The sequence below is a fragment of the Calypte anna genome, chromosome 1 (assembly GCF_003957555.1).
Source record: "Calypte anna isolate BGI_N300 chromosome 1, bCalAnn1_v1.p, whole genome shotgun sequence".
NCBI lineage: Eukaryota > Metazoa > Chordata > Aves > Apodiformes > Trochilidae > Calypte > Calypte anna.
Genome location: NC_044244.1, coordinates 49072442 through 49094790, shown reverse-complemented (window position 1 = coordinate 49094790; position 22349 = coordinate 49072442). Strand labels below are relative to the sequence as shown.

The 22349-nt window shown below is 44.8% G+C and overlaps 1 protein-coding gene across 1 annotated transcript; it reads right to left on the bottom strand.

Moving 5' to 3' along the window:
- Positions 1 to 307: 307 nt before the first annotated feature.
- Positions 308 to 21486, bottom strand: FAM234B (family with sequence similarity 234 member B). The gene is made up of 13 exons (XM_008497006.2): positions 21322 to 21486; positions 14991 to 15383; positions 13970 to 14068; positions 12704 to 12892; positions 11128 to 11258; positions 10330 to 10477; positions 9862 to 10003; positions 9059 to 9202; positions 5576 to 5657; positions 5198 to 5353; positions 4482 to 4599; positions 2722 to 2948; positions 308 to 2322 (listed from the first exon to the last, which is right to left on the bottom strand). The coding sequence occupies exons 1-13, from the start codon at positions 21452 to 21454 to the stop codon at positions 2317 to 2319; spliced, it is 1968 nt and encodes a 655-aa protein (XP_008495228.2). The 5' UTR covers positions 21455 to 21486; the 3' UTR covers positions 308 to 2316.
- Between the last annotated feature and the right edge of the window lie 863 nt (positions 21487 to 22349).

Here is a 22349-nt window from a genome sequence, read left to right as displayed (position 1 = left end):
CTGCAGCAGGGAGGGGGGTTGCTTTCAGACATCTCTCTCTTCCTCTTTCCTATCTGTAATGACTCCCACATGCTCCCTTCTTGCTTTTCCCCCCCCCACATCTCCCATTTCGAGGCACCTTCCTGTCTGTCTCTTTCTACTGTGCTTCTCTACAACCTTTAAAAATCCTTGGCTTGGCTTTTGCTTTTTAATTTGTTTCTCTTCATTTGTCCCCTTTCCCCCATTGTAAAAATATTGCAAACAATCCACAAATCAAGCAAACTTATAATCTCTCAAAGGTGAAATACTGGTTCACATGACACACTGATGCTGTACACAGTATTTATTTGCTCCACTGCAGTTCACAGTTCAAATACATTTTCCCAACAATATACAGACAGACTCTTTATTCACAGTGGGGACGTGGGTATGTGCAGGCATAGTGAATTCACATTATTGGGGGAGCTAATGTCACTGCACCAGAATGTCAGTTCTCCCAGAAAGAACTTCAGGAGAATAACTACTTCAGGGAAGAGCCACTTCACCTTTCCCAGCAAGGTGGTGGCTAGACAGGAGGGAAGGAGCACTCCTGTTTAAACCTCATATGTTCCTGGTCCTCACATTTTCACTTCCTATTATGCAGCTGTATTAACTATGTATTATAAACACTAATCCCTGTCTGGAGAAAAACACCAGGCCTAGAGCCCTTGCTACAGTTGTGCTAATATATACAAAGCTATTTACACTAAAATACCATTACACATATACAAACTGTTCACAGGCTCTGACAGTAAGAGAGCAGGGCCTAAGGACCAGCCTTGAGGCTTGCAGCTAATCCTGAAGGGCTATTCTGGAAGCTTAATATGGAGATGCAGGGACAGAAAAAAGAGAGGATGATAAGAGCAAGGAGAGGTGCCAAGAGCCCATGAAAACAAACCCATAGTAGATGTTCCCATCTGGAGGGAGGGTCAAAGTCCTGCCATCACCTCATCACTCACAGGGAAGTGTGGGCAGGCTGAAAGGACATGTGTCAGCAGGAGGACAGAAGAGTCCTTTGCAATCCTCATTACAGCCTGGCTTTGCTTAATGTCAAAGGCCACACTTTGAAAAATGCTGGGAAAACAGTTCCTATGCTTGGAAAATAGTTCCTATGCTGTTGCCCTGCACTGCGGGAAACTGCTGGGGCAAGGAAGTGTTAGCTTTTTATATGGTAACTTCGGTGACAAGCAAATTCATATAGATGCTCTGAAACTACAACACAGGACACTGATGGCACATTCAGAGGCAGAGTTGAAAGCACTAAATGTACTGTGAGCAAATATGCCCTAAGGGTTGTCTGTTCCTTCTGGAACTGCACAAAGGGCTGGACTGGCAAGGGAATGGTAAAGTTGAGCCCAGGGCAGAGGCAAAATGCACAGAAAAGCTTTCCAGTTCTGCCTCAGAACCCTGAAGCAGTGGTGTGAGAATCAGCTTCACTGCAACAGGATCTAGAGTGATCTTTACAGTGCTGTTGGGCATCTGCAGGGAATCTAGCCAGAAAGGTCTGTGATGCATTTCAAAAGGAAGACAGCCCATTGGACTGAAGTGTGATGTTACATTTGGGGAAGATTAGGGATGGATAGAAGTAAGATGTGAACATTTCACTTATGTATATGACACCCACATAAACTTGTCCTGAATCTGGGATCAGGGGAAAAGAAATACAAGTGCAAGGGGTGGCAAATGCTGTGGGGACCATCTTTCTCTGGATCAGGTAATTCAGGCAAAGAACTAGTTTGTGAGTTTGGAGACAGAAAGGAGAAGATGGCTAAGAGTGCAGGAATAGTGTAGACAAGACTAAGCCTGCAAGAGCCAGGCAGAGGCTTCTCCCCCAGACTACAAAGATGAAAGCAAGTGGTATCCTTTAGCCACACAATTTGTCTTGAGTCATCATGGCCCACTCTAGGCCTAGAGCTTGTTTGGCTGCCTGGGAATACTGTTTGTACACAAAAAGGAGTGTTGTAAATCTCATTCATAAATTAAACATAGAAAACATATATATATGGTATCAATTGATACATATATATATATATAAATTCTAAATTCTACCATCTGTGTTACCTGGAAGGAAGCATACAAGAACAGCATATGGAGGAGGAGAAGCTGAACAAGATTCCTCTCATACAGGACAGATCTGCCAAGGACAAATCTGCCTCCAGCAGCATTCCCAAGAGAGGTGAAGAAAAGGGAAGTGTTTTTAGTCCCTATTCCCTCCACACAGCAGTTTTCCTGAAGATTCACAGAGCAGCTTCCTGTATACAGGCCACAGGTCCAACCAAAATCTGAGGAACCACCAGGCTAGAGCTGGAGAAGGAAAGGTAAACAAAAATTAAAGCCAAAACCTATTATCATCCAGTCTGGTAGAGAAAAGCAGCAATTCACAGGTCAGCAGCTGAACCACCACTATACAGAGGGCTCATTGACCCATGTCAAAACAAGTTATCTCTGTCCCACCCTTCTGTTCCCTCTGTGAGTCTGTCAGTCCCTGATGAACATCAGTCCCTGGTTCTTTCTAAGATCCCCCTCCTTGTCCAACTAGCAAAGTACAAATGGGCCTCACAATATGTTCAGCTTGTGCCCAAAGGGTCAGGCAGTCATCTTGCAGTCTCTCTGCATCCCAAAGAACACCTAACGATGTCTGAAGGGAAGAGATCAGACGTTTTAAAGGACTGGATTTCATTAGGGATTTCTGCCCAATCTCACCTTCTGAGGAAAGTCAACAAATTTCACACGGGCAAGAAATCGCCTCACTTCTCCACGGCTGATTTTAGGAGTGGTGTTGTCCTTCAGCCAGACCATTCGACCTTGACTCATCATGGCCCACTTAAGGCCCAGCTTGCTGACTGAGAGAAATCCTGGCTGCTTTTCAGAGGTTGCAGTTGTTGTCACAGTGATGTAAAATGCATCCTTCTGGAGATCATTAATTCCAACTGGTCCAACAGAAAAGGGAGAGAAAATACTGGTGAGGAGTGATTACACATCTCTTCCAAAAGAAACCTTAGTCTTTACTCAGTCAAAACATCTACTGGACCAATGGTATATTCTGTCTGATTTTACAATTGCATGTATCTTACTCAGGGAAAATGAAAGGTTTGGTCCCAGTTATGTTATTGAGCTTAACACAGGAGATGCATGTATTTCATCAACACAATTCACTTTCAAAGTTTCCTTCCCACATCTCTCAGCAGTTATTGTTTTACCTTTACGGAAGGGGAAACAGGTAAAGCACAGGCAAGTCAGTTCACTACAGTCACCACAGAATGATATGCACATACCTCAGAAAGGCCAATTTCTTAAAAAAAAAACAACTTCTAAAAATTGTATTCTATTCATTCTTGACCTACATGTGATTTTGATACACATCCAATTAGATGTATTACTATGTAGCAGCTTTTCTATGCTTCTTGGCCTACTGCTCTTGTGCTGAATGAACTGATCTTTTATCCCAGAGGTGCCATGCTTAACAGACTAGCTGCTAGTTGACCTGCTTTAGAAAGAAGAAAGATATCCAACAGGGATTGTAAAATCTTGTATAGATGTTAAATCCAGACCTGTTTCGCTGAAAACACAGGCTTAAACGTTTGTCATTCCTCTTTTCAAAAATAATCACAGAATGTTTTAGGTTGGAAGAGACCTCCAAGATCATCCAGTCCAACCTTTGAACAACACCATAAACTAACTACTAAACCATGTCCTTAAGGACCAGGTCCAAACACCTCTTAAATACCTCCAGGGATGGTGACTCCACCACTGTTCTCAGCAGGCCATTCCAATGCCTGACAAGCCTCTTGGATAAAAAATATTTCCTAACATCCAGCCTAAACCTCTCCTGGTGCAGCTTCCATCCATTTCCTCTGGTCCTATCACTGTTCACTAAGAAGAAGAGGCTGCTTCCCTCCTTACTCCAACCTCGAGTTAGTTGTAGAGTGTAATAAGGTCTCCTCTCAGCCTCCTCTTTAGACTAAACAACCCCATCTCCCTCAGCCACTCCTCATAGGACTTGTGCACCAGGCCCTTAATGAGCCTCATTGCCCTTCCCTGGATAAGGAGGAAGAAGCATCAGAGTTGCTCTTCCAGAGAGCAGAAGATGGCCAACGAAGGTAGAAGTGTACCCAAGGTGATAGAGGGAAATTCCATAGTGATTTTTCATGCAGTGTCTTAAATCATAAAAATGTCCACGGAAAGCCAAGGGACTTCTCTGATGTAAAATCAAAGTCAGACCTTTCCTTGTTTAAAAATGTGCACACAACTTGCACGTTGAACTTGCACATTCAGTCTTTTATCTGAAAGTAGGGGTTTGACAAGACCTTCCTTCAGATAAATCTTATTTCCCATTGTTGGCCTATGTGGGTGGACCCCAGGTGCTACCTTTAAAAGCACAACTACACTCCATTGTTTCTCACAGCTACCTCTCCTTCCATATTTCTTTTAGTCTAGGTAGTTTCTCCTCCATTTGTACTCACCTGCTGAAGTGATGACTTTGTCTGTTGCATTAGTGAGGTCCAAAAGGACTGTAGGAAAAACAGGATGGAGGAGATACAGGTGGTGTAGCCCTGGGCGCTCAGGTCTGGGACCAGGTTGCTGGTGGGATGAAGGACAGAAGTAGCAGTAGTAAAGAGGACTCTAACTTTGCTAAAGAAACACAGAAATTTTCTGACACTGCACTGTCTTCACACGAATCAGAGGATCAAAAGCTCTGTGGTTTCACAGAGGTGAAATCCTGCAGTTTTGTTTTTTTTCCTAAAACAGTATTTGCTCCACAACTTCTGTTTGCTGAGGTTGAGATCTGGCTCTGTCAAAGCTAGCTTAATATGCAGAGTTACAGTCTGGAAGTCTCCATGTTGACCTGTGTGCCTGCATGCAAAGAAGAAGCACTCTGCGGTTAGGAGTACCTGCAGTAAAAGTATCTCAGTGTTACAGAAGAAAATTACATTAGTGCAGAAAATTTTGGTTTTGTGGATGTGAACTTTCTGTCCAGAAAGCTCTCTGGTGAAGAATTTGCATACAAAAACTCCCATGCTCAGGCTCAGAAAAGTCAAACTGTCAAAGCAAGAAAAAAGATGTTCCTGACAGCCTTCTTATACAGCAGGTTTAAAGTTCTGTTACATTAGGAAAAAAAGACAAAGACTACACGTGCCTCATAGAGAAACCTCAAAGTGAAGAAAGGATAACTGCTCACCGAACTTTGTAACACAGGCTGTGCTTCATCTGCCCAGAAGAGAAAAACAGACTTCTTGTCCAAAGTCATGACTGTCAGTGCATCAAGTTGTTGCTTCTGCCATGGGAGTTGCTGGTTCCAAATAGGAAGACCTGATTTGCCATCTATCACCACCACCTCAAGTCAGGGAGAGATGCAGTGTTAACTGATGTCCAGGTATGGGCTCACAGACAACCCCCTTGCAGTGGCAGGCCCGTGCAGTTCCCTTTCATGCCTGTGGCCACACAGTGATGAGTGTTAGGCACAGAAAGAGTGAGGAGCAGGGAATAATTGTCCCTTTCTCCCCAAACTCCCTCACTCATGTGCTGCCACTGCCCTCCTTGCCTTCACCTATTTTACCTTTTTGTTCCCATCTCCGGTCTGTGCTTGCAGCATGAAGTCCAGAGTTTGGTCAGCAGTGAAGTAACCTGGTACAGGCTGGCTGCAAATTTGGAAAAACAAACACTCAGCCTGATGGTAGAAAACCAGCAGATTTCAGATGGAGGCAGCACACTATCTTTCATCCTCCATTCTGCCTCTTAAAAAGGTAGGATCTGCTGTGCTAAAAAAGATCTCTTATCTACTCAGAACTATTTTGACTGTAAGGAACAATTTGTTGGTGGATCAGAAAAGTGAAAAATTATCAAACTGCCCATGGTGCTTTTTAGCCATTCTTCAGAACTGGCTATGTTAGGGGACATCCTTTACTGGGCCGTGTAGACATCTATTTACCACCTTGTCACATGACTTTGTATTAGTCTTTCCCTATCATGAGAACCTGTACAGTTTTGCTGTGATCATAAAAACCTACCCAACCCTTTCAAAGGGCATTGGCACATCTGACCTGCTGCTGAAAGTGTATTTCCCAGGATGCTTTAGCTGTGTGAAATGGCTCTTAATATACTCACCATTAATATTAGCCCATGAAACTTTTGTTTTCTTACTGCGGGCAGTTTTACAATCCTTTTTATAACTTCAGCAGTTTAAATGAAGTCCTATCTCCTCTTTTCCCTTCTGGATGACATAGCACTATTACTTGAATATTTCTCATTATAGCTGTTTTCTAGCCATCTTGCTTGCCTTTGGCTTTCAGAGTCTTATCTCTGTCTTCCTTAAATTCTCCACAGCTAGACATAGAGTTCTAAATAAGCACAAACAACTCAAAATTCACAGAATCAGAGACTTAATGGCAAGGCAGGATCATCAGAATACATGCACCCTCCTCTTGTTTATGACAGATTGCTGTATTTCACACAATTAACCATGTATCAGTAAGCTGACTCTGCTGAGATCTACCAGCCATGGGGCTTGCTATGGAAATACAAAGTTGAGATGAATTCATCACTTCTCGTGACAGTCAGTTCTAATGATCAATGTCACATAAAGAAACATGCCTTCATTTTCATTTTCTTGAACACGAATGGCTTTTGCTCCAAGGCACTTGTTCTTGCTATGGCAAAATTAAAATGCCTGTTAGCTCTCATTTACTTACACACACATATTAATTCACTTCTTGGGCTTCACTTTGACCATATAAACCCACTGCTTAAATCTTTTATGCTTATATAGTTTTTCCAGCCCTTTTCTCTGATTTTTCCAGCCTCCCCTTTAAAACATGCACACCACAATGGTTCCTGAACAGCAATACCACAGTACAGATGTGGCTTGACCATTTATACTTCCTACATCAAAAAAATTCATTCACTTTAAAGACTCCTTTCACAACCAGAACTAATACACTCAAGGCAGTATCAGGGGACACTCCTAAATCTCCAGAGCTCTCCAGTAGCAGCAGGAAGTAGTAGGTAGTTCTATCCTATGGACACAAACTTAAAACACTTCCTAAGATGCCTCTTCTTATGTCACTTATGGGTTACAGTCAGCAGCAGATCCAACAAGCTGAATGCACAGACATAAGTATTTTAGATGCTACCAATCAACTGAAAAATCCCCTGGAGGGGGATTGAACCAGAAGGCTAGTAATTATTCCTGCCCAACAGTAATCCCCACTGCAACCTGCTATTAATCCTCTCCCATCTGAAACATCCACTTAAAACACAATTTTCAACCGCTTACTCAATTTCATGGTCTCTGAACTTCGCCCTTGTTTTATGACTACTGGTTCTCCTTTATGGTTTTCCAGGGATCGTGTCAGAAGCTATCTGGAAATGCAGCACATCCGCAGCATCCAGTTTGTTTTTTTCAAGACTGTTCCCTAAGGGCTGGACTCAGTCTGCCTGGCTTGAGTGGTGTCCTTGGGGCAGGTTTGCCCAGGAAAAGGGGAGGTCTCAGTTGGCTCTATAAACTTTGTCTGATCAGGAACTGGGTTTAGGTCTGCTTGACTCTGTGGTGACACCCATGAACACCCCCCAGCCTGTGTTGCTTAAGCAGAAGTTCTCTTAAGTCCTAAAAAAAAATAGCCTCTTAAATAAATGCTTGTCTGCAACATGTTCAGTCTACCAGATTTCATCTCTCTTAACTCTGAGAAAACAGGCAATCTGGGACAGTGGTCTTGAACAAGAATTGTTTTAATTTCAGTGCCTGTACGGTAACTCCTGTACATGTTGTACTCTGTCCCTCGGGAGGTTACAGAACCAGAAAAAACAGGGCTGCAGTGAAGCAGCCTGGAATACTAGCTGCCCAGAGAGGTTGTGGAGTTTCCATCCTTGGAGATATTTAAAACCTGAAAGCATGCTGCCCTGACAGATTTGCTCTAGCTGAGCCTGTCTGAGCAGGTAGGTTGGACTAGGCAACCTCAGCCATAGTGTGATTCTGGGAATGGAACAGGTAAAGCAGTTTTCAATTTTTCTTGATTTGAACTCAACAGAGATTCTCCAATTCATTAGTAGGTCCATTCAGAAATTTCTTGTGTATAACAGATTTTATAGCATCTATGAACTGCCTTTGTTCAGTCAGTACCCACACTTTAAAATAGACCCCAGACACATCCAAAAAACTGCACTCTGAGACCAAAACACTTTCAGTTCATCTCCTTTCCCCATAGCATGATCAGCTAGCAACTAGCCATTCCTGATGCTATTGCTCATGTCACCCATCAACCCTCAAGAATGTGGGCATTATCTTGATGTCAAATCTAGCTGAAATCTGATTTTTTTTTTTTGCCTAATTGAGTTCCAACGCCTTCTTCCTGTAAATGCTCTTATCAGCTAACACTGAGCTGAGAGCTGCTTCCTTTCCTCTAAATAGCAGAACAAGCAATTTGTTTCCAATACCATTTTGTTCAACTGCACCCAACTGCCCTTTGCAAATATTTAATACTGGCAAGCCGAAATTTCTGGTTAAATTTACAAGATCTGGCAAATTACTTAATTTCCATGTGTGAAACTAGAGGACAAGAAGTATTATTTTAAGGTTTACATTCAGTATAGATGTCATGCTGACTGCCATCAGAGGGCTCATTTTCAGTTTTCAAGGAACTTTTAAGTTCCATGGGTCATAGTCAGACCACTCCTCTAAATATTTCACATCACTAACACAGCTTTTCCTCTCCACTGGGCTAGCAAGTGGCAGACCTGGATGGAAGGTGGGCTGGATCACACACCAGTAACACCCTGAATTCCAGTGCCATGACATTCCTGTGCCATCAGTGCTGGGTACCTGAATCAGGCCCCTTATTTGTGATCACTCACAAGCATACAGTTCAGGTTTCTAACCTTCTGTTTTTGCCTCCCCCTGCCCTCCTCACTTGCTCATCCAGGCATCTGCACAACTCCAGCTCTTAGATTTCTCTGCAGACATTCTAAGGAGCATGCAAGCTTACAAGTGAAAGGCAGCAAACGGCACAGGAAGAAATAGGACAGAAAAATGTTCCCAGTATTTAACCTGCTGATGTTCTGCAGTTCCAGGGTCCAGTGGGGCTCTAGGTCCTGTCCCCGAAGTAGGATCAAGCCCTCTTTGGTTGTGATGAGCAGGTTGCTGCAGTTTATGTCGGGTGTCTTTATCATCTGCAGGAAGTCAACCCCACCACTGGGACAGAGAGAAAACAGAGGGGATTGTGAGGCTTGTATCTGCACATCTCAGCACAAACTTCCTGTCCACATGGCAACTCATCCTGCCTAAGATTTTAATTATTCCTGCAGAAGCCCATCGTTTCCCCAGTGGACCTCAGTTTCCTCTGGGGGTTCCTCCTTCAAGTGGGCTAAATTCAGGTGTGGGGTCTTCAGAGAACCTTGAATTACTATAAAAAGCATACAGTCTGGGGGTCCACATTTGTTCCCTTCCTTTTTTCCTACCCAAGCTGACCTTGACCCCAGTCTGGCAGTGAAGAAAAAGGTGTTGAGAAATCCAGGCCCACAATTCTGTACACAGAATGAGATTCCCAAAGGGACTTCATTAGTTTGGAACACCTTTTTTTTTTTTTCTCCTTTTTCCTCAAGGTATGCATAGGGAAGAAAGGAGCAAGGAGGAGAAGCAGCAAATGACTCCCTTTTACCACACTCTGTACTTCTTTTGGTAGGACACTGGGACAGGGAGGAAACAATGGGTTCCCCAGAGTGCTGTTATCCACTGGACAATGAAAAGAAGGACAGTATTGAAGCAGAAGGGATCATCTCTAGGAGCACTAACAGATGTCTACTCTCTCTTTCCTGTCTCAGCAGAAGCCAGATGACAAGTCCATCTCCTACCTGTAAATGTCAATGAGTTCTGACAGGTTGACAGATCTGCGCTTTTCCCACTCTGGCTCTTCTTGCTGCAGCATTGCAGGGAAGCTGTCCCGGTTTCTGGCTTGGGTAAAGATATCCCTCAGGGCAACTGCTTGAACATTACCTGCCAGGAAAAGAAAGATAAAGAATCCTTCCTGCAAAAGTTAACTCCCTAGCAGCATGAAGGGGTCCCTGGGACCACTGTAATTGTGGCAGAAGGCAAAGAAATGCCCACAGCCAGAACTTCTCTGGCATGACTCCAAGGTGTTCCATGGTATTCTGACACTTTTCCACACTATGGCAGTGAGACTCATCCTCATGTCGTTTACTCCTAGCTTTTACAGTAGAAGGCACAGTAGAGATATCTCAGGGATGATCTGGGCCCTTTCAATGGTAAAATGAATGGTTTGTCAGCAAGGTAAAGTGCTGGAGAGGTAAGGTGAATCTTACCAAAACCAAACAGGATGTAGATGGCTCCCCGACTGGTGATGTGGACTTGGGGGCCAATCACCTTCCCTTCTCCATTGGTGCTGTACTTCACAGGCCCACCCAAAGCAGCCCCAGTCTTTCCTGACACCAAGATGAAAAACACATCAGGCTGTAAAAAGAGAGATGTTGGGATTTTTAGCAGTTCTCTCTGGCACTTGTGCTATCAGAATCTTCTCTGGTCACAACCAGCATGAAGCTCCATTGCTCTCTTTCCCCATAGCAAGGTCCAGCTAGTAGTCTCTTTGTTCAGTTTTGCATCCTGGGAGTCTAACATGCATGCTTTTCTTTTGACTGCATATGCCTCAGAAATGGAAGGGACTACCATAACAACATTAATGATAGAATTGTGGGGAGGGAGAAGCATAGAGAAAATATGCATGTGAATTAATTCCACAAGTATTTCTTTTGGATACACTGAATGCTCCTTCCTCCAGTGATCTATCTCAACATGGCTCACTACACTGATGCTTAACACTCACTTCAAACCCAGCTTTTCCTGAACAAGCAATTCTCAAGTCTTAGCCAAGGATAAATAATGACAATTCTGTTCATTCCCAGCTGACAAGAAATGCAGGCAGTGTAACTATTGCTTGATCTCACTGCTCTGACCTATTGAAAAAGTTTGCTTTTCAGAGAAATCCAAGGGAATGAAAATTAGGTGCTTCTGTAGCTCCTGGTATAGCCTTTCCACACTAGGCTCCCTGTTTTTCCTCTAGGTAGGCAAGGTTATTTGAAACCCTGAGCAGGGATATGCTGTACCTGTGTCTCTTTGAGAGCAAGAATAACAATGTCCCTAATCCCATCTCCATCTACATCTGGAAGAGTTGCAGCTGGTGCAGCCAGGATCCCACTTGAAAGGTGGATGGGGTTCAGTGTCCAGATGGTCTTGCCTGTGGAAAAAACAGGATTAGAGACCTGCAGCACTTGGGAACCAGCAGGTATGCAGAGAGGGTTCCACAAAACCTTCTTCAAGGATGGAGCAAATTGTTTCCCTCATTCTCTGAGAAAAGGAAAGACAAGCCTACAAACTGGGACAAGCTGCAGTAGGAAGCAAAGTTCCTGCCCCAGCATTTCTTTAGGCTGTCTTTGAGTCATGCCTCAAGTCCTGCTGTGCTTCTTCTTTAATATCTCTAGAAAGACCTGAGCCTCCCAAAATTCCTGAAACTGCAGGAATATTTGAGGCTCACTCTTGGAAGGAGAACCTAAATGAGAGTGCTGCTCAGCAGGACAGCAGTTGTTTTTCTCAGCCAACAGTAAAGCCTGCAGGTAGATGCCAGGAAAGGGAACAGATGGGCAATTCTGATAGTCAGAGTGCAAATTTGTGACTCGGTTAAATTCCCAGAAGCAAATAGCCACTCTAGCATGGCATGCTCACTCCACCTCACAGTGAAAGCATGTTAGCAGATGTGATGTCAAAATATTCAGCAATCCAGTACAGATGCAACTGGAAACTCACTAAGACCTGTTTTTCAAATTGGACAACCTCACAAAAAAAGGCAAAATGAAATTCCAGGCTATTTCACAAAGACTTTTACTTTTCCATGCTTCTTTTGCCAGTGCTTCTGCTTTTTGAGTCATAGTTTAAAAACACCTTTTTGCTGCTTCTGCTTTGTAAGATGGGCTTTGCTCCTTCATGACAAAGGAAACCACAGACCAGACCTGCAAACACTTGTGCACGTTAATAACCCTACTGCTTCTGGTAATGGAGACAGCCTATGGCCCTGACCATGCAAACACTGTGCAAGTAATCTGGTCCCTAAAAGCATCTGAAAGATAAGGGTTGCTGCTCACTGACCACATCTGTCATTGAAATGAAAGCTTTCTTGTACCTCTCTATTCTCCGTTCTGATTCTAAAAACATCTCTATGCCTATCTATGAATACTGTTGCCAGAGAATTAATGTGGTAGAACAAACAGCAATCAGAGAATGGAGGTGCAAATGATCAAATGATTAAAAATGCAAGATTCACAGCTAATCAATTCTTCTGTGGGCCTAATTTCTCAAGAAGGTTTCTAGGCTGTAGTGCCTGTCATTACATAACTTCTCCAAGAACAGTGCTCAGCTCAATGTCGTTTATGTCAGGGGGATGCTGCAGGATAAGATTAACACTTTGAAATGTTCTGAGATGATAGGATGAAGATGCTGTCATGGAGCAGCAATGGTTTAGATTCTCTTCCCCTGTGTAACTAGAAACTCATTGGTGTTTTGAGTCCTTCCTGTGTGTCACTAAGAAACATCCACCATGAAGGGATAGTACAGAATCATACATGCTTATTAGTCCTTTAAAGAAAACAAAAAAAAGCATATTTCTAATATGCTGGTAGTTAACTGTACCTGTGGAGGCACTGAAAAGGCTGAGGAATTTTGATGTTCCTGTAACAAGGCAGACAGGATCTGTAGGTGCCCCCAGTGACAGCCCTTTGCAGTGCACACTTCGAGTCTCCTCTGGAAGCTGGATGGACCACAAGGTGCTACCATTCATACCAGAAAGGGCCACCACTGTTACAGAGGGCCTGGAGACACCTGGAAGAGGCAGGAAAGAGAGTGAAATCCCTTGGCATCAGAGGCTGTGCTCATGCTGCCTTTGGTCTTCATGCTTGAGTCCCAGCTCTACCTCTTAGAGTTGAGTGGCTCAAGCTAGCCTGAAAGCAAAGGTCAAATCCTACCCCATGCCTAAGTCTCTCTGCCTGCAGAGATCCCAATGCAATAGGAAGTCACTGAACCTGGTAGCTCCTGTATAACAGTGGGCAGTATAAGCAGGATGCTGCTATGTTACCTGAGGGGTGTGAGGGTTAAAAGAAAAAGCAAAAGTAGCTAAGAGGAAGAAGCAGGATGATATCTGCAAAATAGTCAGGAATAGTAGCTTCCCCACCATCGGCTAGTCTATTTTCTGTGAATTAACAATTTGGAGCCTGGCAAGTACATGAAGTGACTTGAAGAAAAAGGCAGAAAGGTGAGGGTGTCTCCTGAAACACCAACCTACAGCTGCTCAAAAAAAAAATAAATCTATAATGCCTCCTGTTGGCAAGCAACAGGATAGCTCAGAAGAATGAGAATGTTTCAACAGTCAGCTCTGCCATCACTGCTCTTGTTAACAGCTATCCTTGGTAGTGGCCAGGACATTGGACCGGAGTAAAGATTCTACCACTGAATCTCATCTGTGGCCTTTGTCAAGCTGCTTACTTTCTTCATGCTTCCACCTCTGTTCCTATAAAATAGAGGTAGTTACACAGCTCTTTTGTGAAGGTGGGAAAAAACACACTCTTATTTCCAATTGCTATTTGCAGAGCAAGTAGCTTTCTGATCGCTTCATCTGTGCCCCAAAAGCAAGTCTGTACAAATACTTGACCAAAAAGATGGATTTGCCTAGATAAGGGGAAACAGATGATGCTGACCCAACAAGTATGGTAGCACAGGCTTGCAATAAAAAATATGAGCATCATGACAAAGCACAGGCACATCAGACATTTTAAGGAACTCTGGAAAGAGCAATGCAGTGGACTTGCAGTGGCAAGAACTCTTCCTGTGCATAAGACAAAACTACAAAGGTCTGTACTGAGAAGTATTGAAAGAAGAATGGAAAGGAACTACGGTGCTTACCCATGACACTAGCGTTCATCAGGGCAGTGAAGACAATGAGAATATCAGGGAGCCCATCACCATTCACATCACACAGCTCCAGTGGGGATAACACACCACCTGCAACAGTCACACAGATTGACAGCACTGTTGTCAAAAAAGGCCACCCAGCCCAGTCTCAACACCAGTGGGAGGCTGGCCCAGAAAAGAGACTCGTGGACAGCCAAGCCTCACTGAATCTACTAGGGAAGCGCCACTCAGCTCCCACCACTGCATAGAAAGGCAAAAATATAGCATCTGGGTTAGAGAAAGGAAAGGGAAAAATGAAGGGGCCAACAGAACAAGATGCCTGCTTCCCACCTCACTTTTTGTGGTGATTCGGGAGCCACATATGTTATAAAAGTTTAGAAGCCAGGGGCAGAAAGCTAGGAGGGAGAGACATATCTAGACCTGGCAGACATAATTTCACAAACCACTGTTACTTTACTGCAGAGGTCAGAATGGGAGATACTTTAGAAACACTACCAGTGGTTGGTACAGAATGACAAAAGCTTGTGAATGTTGATTCATGGATTCAAGCAGGACAAGACAAAAGAAATAAGGTTAGTTAAGCCAGTTAGGAGACACAAAGATTTCTGTCCCTCTCCTCCTCAACACATCCACACATTCCAGCATGAAGGTGCTGCTAAAACTCAGGATACAGAGAGTGGGGCGCTAAGTTTTCAAGTGGGATAGGCCATATTCATTTGGAACAGAGTGCACCATTTGGTCAAAAAAGCAGGCTTGGAAGAGTCAAAATGTTTTTTGGTGTTGACAGACCCAAGATTTTGTGGTGCTGTCATCTATTGATGCCAGATTTCACAGGCCTCAGGTTGAAGAGTGAGCAGGATACAGGCCCCTGTCTATTACCTCGGAGCATCTGCAGTGGTGAGGAAGGGCCTCTGCTCTGAACTGGCTCTCCCAGATAGGTCTCTCCCGTTGATGCCCAGCTTTGGAGCTGCCACCTCCCCCATGCCAGATGTTGTTCCTGGGGCTTTCTCACCTGCTCCCTGACCTAGGTTGCGGTTCCAGGTGTTATGCAAGTCTCTAGGGGGACAGGGAATTAGAAACGCGCACACCAGCACAAGAATCATCGAGATCACCACAGTGAGCAAAAAGATAGCTGTGCGCAGGTAAGGCATAAGGGAAGAAGGAGCCTTTTGCTCCAAACTTCCAGCTGTCTCTGCAGGATAACCCTCGGGTGCACTCTCTGTCGTATGCTGCTTTGTCATCCCAACCTCCAAATCAGAGTCAGGGTCTTGCACCTCCTCCGGGGGGCTCTTCCCATTCTTGACCCCCCCGTTCTTCTGGATGTTGAGTACCAGGTCATCTTCACTTTCATCACTGTCAGCCTGAGTGAGGGGATCATATTCCCCAAGGTCTGGGCTTTTCTTTCCTGAGGAAAATAATAGAGAGACAATAAATCATGGGACCCTAACTTTTTGCAGTGGACAAAAGGCTGCAGTGGAGGCAGCACATCACAACCTAGATTTTTCACAGAAGCAAGTAGGAGGTGTGAGAGAAAAGGCAGGGTCTGTCCATGTTTCAGAGTAGAAGCTGCTGGAGAAAAGATGTCCACATTTAATTTGTCCAAGACAAAAGTGTGTGTATATATATAGAGAGCGAGAGAGACATATATATATAAAGCTATGTATATTAATATACAAACATTTATGCATGCATGTAAATATAAATGGAAATCATGGCTGATGTAATTCTAACACTTTTTGCTTGGTAACGGGACATACCGACATAAAGTCTTGCTTAACGCTCTGAATACCTAAGCTGCATCACTCTCTTGACTTCAGACTCTGAATTCCTTTAGCATTTGCCAACCTCTAATCCCAACACAAACCATTTGCACTCTGAGGGTTTCACCCTCTGCAGCTCATTTTCCCCCTGCTCCTTCTACCTGGTCCAAGCAGCACTGCTGCCTTCCAGTATGTCCCTTTCGGCCAGCAACATGCTGGTGTCAAAAGAGATCAGGACTACCTCAGTAAGACACCACCTTCTTTGCATTGCGAGAGGGAGTGCTCCAGCGCATGCAGTAGGAAACAATGGTGAACAGCATTGTTCAAGCTGTTCCAGCCACAGGTTGTGCCTGGCCTTGCCCAAGACAGGTAACTTAGCATTGATGCCTTCAGGTGGTGGTAGGACAAAGTACCTTAGCTCTAGGTGTCTGCCCCACAGATGCCAGGCACATGGATGACTTCTCCCAGAAGTCCTAGACAGCCACAGGGAGCATGATGAGGGCAGGTGCCGAGCCCAGTTGTAGACGCTGGCATGAGGCCAGGGCCATCTGTTTAGGGGAGCCAGGAAGATCACGCAGACTTACAGCCCTGAGCTACGAGTGGAGGATCACGTCTCAGGGAGCTGCCCTGTGCCACCAGGCTGGGCATGGAGCCATGGCCACTGTTCCAACGTCTGCAGGGTCTCGGTCTATTTCCTTCTCTCCTATTTGAAAGCAGTATTTTGATATCCCAGATATCTGCCTCATTTCCCTTTGCCTAAAGCAGACCCAGAGACAGGAGCCAAGTTGTGCTCAAAGATGCTGGAAGCAACACAGGCAAGACATAAATAATACCTAAAAGTACACAAGCTGTAACTGCTCTCAGACACCAACATGATTGGAAGGCTTTACAGGGTGGAAATTTAAGGGCTTTCATTATTATTCTTCCTGCATAAGATACCATGCCTTACCTCTGGTTTTCCTAATAATGTCAGACTCACACTTACAGACATAGTGTAGTATTTAGTTCGTGCAACACACCTATTTTGCTTCATGTAGAACCTATTTTGTGGAATGTGGATCTCATTTCTTCCTCACTTGTTGCCCTGTGAGAAGACCTTCACTTCTGCTTCCTGTACCACTTATAAATGGTGTTCTGTGACAATTTTAGGATTTAAGAAAAACTGTCAATCCCACTAAAGGCCAAACGCACCACACTAAGTAGAGCAGCAAGGACAATCCACCCACACCAAACAGAAGGAAACAAAGATACCCAAAGAGAGCACATATCTAAACCAGATTCTTGCTTTTTGAAGGTGTCTACAAAAGACTCATGTCAAAAGAACCTGGTGCACATACACATTCCCAAAAAGCTGCTCCTTGGGGAGGCAGAGCACCCCTCTAAAAGATACTACATTCCTATGGGACAGTCCAGTGTGTCCCTGTGAGACACTGCATTGTTTCACATAAATCTGCCCTAAATGTGTATTCAAAGTGTGGACTTTTCAGGAAGCCTTAATAACCTTGGTTCCATTCCGTGAGCAGCACGGAAGGCCACCAATGTCAGTGGCACACAGCTAGCTGCTCAGAGATTGCAGTGACAGGGAAGTGTGAATTTCCCAGATGTCTACACAGTAGGTTGTGCTGACAAATTGCTGAAGAGTACTCAGTGAAAACAAGAAATTCCAGAGAGCTTTTGACAGCAGTCTATTTGCAGCTTCTCACTACAGCTCCAGATGTGCCAGTTCAAGCCAGGTCAGAGTGGTATGAAAAGCTGCTGGCCCAAGAGTAAATGGTATTTAGCCTGGGAAGCCGGTCCTGCAGTTATGTTAACCAGACTGCTCCCAATTTTGGAAACTGGTTTGCTTCTTTGAGTAAAACATCTCAACAGCATACTTACACTTCAGATATACTGTGATTATTTTAATTCTAGACAGTCAGCCCAAAAGACTAACCAGCTGTTCATCCTTGGGGCTACTAAAAACATTGGCAGAAATGAGCTTTAACTGAAACAGATTTGTTCTGGATCTCTAGAAGACAGAAAGGACCTTGAAACTATGGCTCTCCCACTCCTTGAACTGGCTAGGATTGAGATGTTGGGAAAACCAGTGGTGGTATCAACCAGCACAGATGATCCGTAACAGAAACATCTTTCCTGCTGAGAACCAGTTAAGAATCCAAATCCAGTGATCAGAGGCTAGAAAACAGCTACTATACAGTAATGACTTAAATCTTTCAGTGACCTACATAGGAAAGCATCTATTGAGTTACAGGAAAGCTATAGAGCAAAGATATGCTCAGTCTTATTTCATGTCCAAACCTGACCAGGAAGCTGGAACTGGCATCCCTTCTCTCCATCCTTCTTCAATGTTCAGTTGGCACTTTCACACGACACAGCTGCTCAGTAAGGTCAGGGATAAAAGGCCCTGCTGGAATTTTATAAACCAAAAGGATGGAAGACATTGCCCTATAACAACAGCTGTTGGAGCACTCACCTAGCATGTGGGAAACCCAGTTGCATATCTTATATCAAGGGGATTCAAATGCTGTTTGGAGAGAGGTGTAACAATCAACCTGTAGGTATTTTGGGGAGTATGTCTGGAGGGCTGGTGAGGATGTGCTCAGCCTGGCCTCCAGAGAGTGTTCTGCAGCGCAGAGAATACATAACTCACGATTCACCAGGCAGGAGAGAGAGCAAAAGAAATATGACTCTTCATCTGAGTTTTAGGTCACCTGCTGTGGGAAGGAGGGATACCACACCTGGCTTCTACTAATCATTCCTGAATTATTTTTAAACAGAAAAACATAAATAAGAGACACATAAACTGCAGTAAATTACATGTGAAAACAAGAGCATTCTCACACCATTTAAAGCATTAGGATTTATTGGTAAGTGTGTAAGACGTCAAATTCTTCTCTTTCTGGTGGTCATCAAGAAGGCTCGGCTTGGGGAAAGATGGTTTGTCCATCATGAAAAAGCTAAAACTGCTTCTGCTGCAAGTGATCAGCTGCCAGAAAATTCTGTACTCCCATGCACTTTTCAGCTTTCCATCACGGAAGTAGAAACACTATGACCTGAGTTGGCCTCTTGGTTAAACTCCCACCCTATCTCCTGAATGATAATCACTGAATAACCTTCATGATAAATTAGTCCCTGCAGTGAAGAAAATGGACTCCAGACCTACCCTGGGCGGTTCTTGTGTATGTAACAGATCTTGTTATAACACACATCTTGTTATCTGTCTTTTGCATAGGGTCTCTTCGGGTCTATAAACCTTGCATCAACCTTACAGTGACAAAGTCAGTAAAGTCAGTTTCCCTGCTGTTCTGTGTTCTCTTCTACAGCTATATAAACAAGTTGTTTATCTATGTCCTGCTGTAACTGTATTCTCTTTTTTTCCAGGCCTACAGAGAGAAAACTGAGGTTCCCAGTCAGCGCCCTGTGGTTACAACCAGTCTGAGGGACTGTTTCTTATGGTCTGTGTCTAAGTTACTGGTCATGTTGCACTGGATTTAATTTTTTGCAGCCACTGGAAGAAAAAGCAAATACTGAAGAGGAAAGTTTTCAGGGGCAGGAGAGAATGCCCCAAACGTAGCAACTTTCAAGGGCAACTGGACTCTAAACCTCACTTTATGACTTTGAAAATCACCTGTGCATTTGCCTAGTAATACTTTTTGCACAGGTTGCTCTTTCAACTATTGCTGTAGAAGAACATGACCTCTCACAGAAGAAAAGATGAATCATGTGAACATGATTTGGAAAGGCGGCATCTGTGAGTTGATCAGTGTTGGAATCATGTTTCATTCATATTGAAATACTAATTTCTAGTGCTGATGGCTTGAAAGATATTAATCGTAATCCTATTTCTGGTTTTGACTTACTGGAAAGGCTTTTCTTTGCATTCACTTTGGAGTGAAATGAGCAACTCTTGGACTTCAGATGAGTATAATTTTCACTGCACTATTCCAGTGATGACATACTGGCTCCAGTATCCCTTATTCTCACTTCATGTTCCATTTATTTTTGTTTTGATTTTTTTCCCCAGCTGGCAGGCACCAGCCACTGACTACTGAAGACTTATCTCTAACCCTGGGGAGAGAAGTTGCCACATATTGAAGCAATTAATTTAGTGACAAAAAGAAGGAAAAAACAGCTATGGCAATAGGCTTTCAGCTTTCTCATTGCTGTTGAAAGCTGCATTTTTCAAGTGCTAATGTTACCAACAAGATATGACATATGCAGTTTAACTTAAGGACTGATGCAAGAACTCCTTTCTTAACTGTAGTTGCAAGACCTGTGCTCTTTTCCAAGTTACTGCCTCTGAAAAACAGTTAGATAGATCATGCTGGTTGCAGAGGTCTCAAAAGAAATCTGCACTTGTTATTGCAGTCCTCCAGTGGTTACACTCCAACACACACACTTACAACCACTAGTAAGCAGTTTTCCCAAGCAAACTTAATGTAAAATGTATCCCTTCTCATTAATGAAAACACATAACCAGGAGTTAATTGATTTGCAAACAAATCTTCTTTGAATGAGAACTAACAGGCACTACCTAAAATAAAAAATAATGTTTCCTGATATGGGCTACTAAAAGCTGATAAGAAGGGCCCTGAATACATAACTGTGATCTTATGGACTAATGGCGGAGGAAAGTGCAACCTGTTCATTGAATGCAGATTCACAGGCTGGGGACCATAAAAAGTGTGGTGCTTGGAAGGAGCCCTTCCCCAGCAGCACATAGCTGAGCTCTATCTCTGTCCCATGGCTCTTGTCTCAAAGGCAAGATGTGGTCTGATGGGGAAACGAGGCATTTTCCCATTGGGTTAGTGCAGCCGGGGGTATTGGCGCTGTCTCCAGTCCATCCAGCAGCAACTAACACACTCGCAAGATCTGGTTTTGCAATGTATTTTCACTCCCTTTTAATCTCCTCACTGAAGAGAATAGCTCTTGGCCTCCTGCTCGCTGCCTTATCTTTCGAAAGATCTGGTTCCCCAAAACAATAGTCCCTTATGCTTGAGTATCCTTTCACCTCGCCGAAGATCTGGCTGGAAGGCACGCTGAGGTGGTAGGCAGACTTAAAACATTTACTTGGGTAACTACAGTGCCACTGACTAAACTCCTGCCCTGGCTTTTGGAGGTGAAACCAAGGCAGGAGCGGATCAGAGAAGGGCTAACGCCTTCTCGCAGTGGTACCGCTTGTCTAGAGCCCTGTGCCCACTTCTGCGCAGACTGGACGGACCTGGCACCTGCCTCTGCTGCGCGGCTTATCACAGGGCCACGGCCAGGCCAAGCGCACCCCCCTCACTCCGCCACCACACACGACTCCCCCGAAACCCCGAGGCGCTGCCCCATCCCCTACAGCCGTTCCTCCGCCACGGTACCCGGGCAGAGACCGCCGGGACCCCCGCACCCCCTGTGCCCCCAGCGCCTCACCCCACACCGCCGCATCACCATAGCGACGCACCCCGCCGCCAACAGACAGCAGCAACCGTGCCTCCCCGCCCGCCGGGGCCAGGCCCGAACCTGGGTGCCCCGGCTCAGCCCGTCCCGGCTCAGCCCGTCCCATCGCTTTCGCCTTCCCGCAGGTGCAGACCCCCTTACCCGGCAGCTTCAGCGCCCGGGACAGCACCGTAGCCATGCTGGAGAGACGCAGTAGACATGCGCGCCACCCCCTCCTCGACCCACTCCTTCCCGCGGGACGCTGGGAATTGTAGTTCTGCAAGGTGAAGCTCATGGAGAGGGCCGCCTCGCTCCATCCTCAGGACCTCTTTTCCCTGGCTCTGCAGAGGAAGAAGGGCAGGGGTGGTGCCAGGCAGCCCCGGGGGTCCCCGTCCCCGGGAGCTGCAGGTGAGGGCCACGGGATGGGCAGCCCACTGACTGAAAAAGGGGAAACATAGTCCTCATTTTCAAAAAGAGAAAGAAGGAAGAGCCAGGAAACTATAGGCTGGTCAGTCTCACCTCTGTGCCCGGTAAGATCTTGGAACAGATCCTCCTGGAGGCACTGCTGGAACAGAAGAATAATGAAGAGGTGACTGGATGTAATCAACACCAAGAGAAAATAGTGCCTGACAAACCTTTTGGCCTTCTATGAAAAGGTCCCAACATCACTAGACAAGGGAAGAACAACCGACGTCATTTACCTGGACCTGAGCAAAGCCTCTGATATTGTCCTGCATGACATCCTGGTCTACAAGATGGTAAAATATGGCACTCAGTGCCATGGTCTAGTAACCACAGTGGTAGTGGATTAAGGGTTTGACTTGATGATCTCAGAAGTCCTTTCCAACCTGGCTGATTCTGTGAAAAAAAAAATTAAATATGGGTTTGGTGGATGGATCACTCGCTGGATTAAGAAATGGCTTGATGGCCACACCCAAAGGGTGTCTGTCAACATGTCCATGTTCAAGTGGAGGCCAATGACAAGAGGGGTCCCACAGGGATCAGTGTTGGGACCAGTCCTGTTTAACATCTTTGTCAACAACATGGACAATGGCATTGAGTGCACCCTCAGCAAGTTCACTGGTGACCCCAAGCTGTGTGGTGTGGCTGACACTGACACACTGGAGGGAAGGGATGCCATCCAGAGGGACTTTGACAGGCTGGAGAGGTGAGCCCATGCCAACCTCATG

Coding starts and splice junctions, on each gene's coding strand:
- FAM234B (XM_008497006.2), bottom strand. CDS start 21,454: ATGAGCTTCACCTTGCAGAACTACAATTCCCAGCGTCCCGCGGGAAGG. Junction 9,203..9,861: donor GAACTCATTGACATTTACAG/GTAGGAGATGGA, acceptor TCTCTGTCCCAG/TGGTGGGGTTGACTTCCTGC. Junction 4,600..5,197: donor AGCCTGTGTTACAAAGTTCG/GTGAGCAGTTAT, acceptor TCATCCCACCAG/CAACCTGGTCCCAGACCTGA.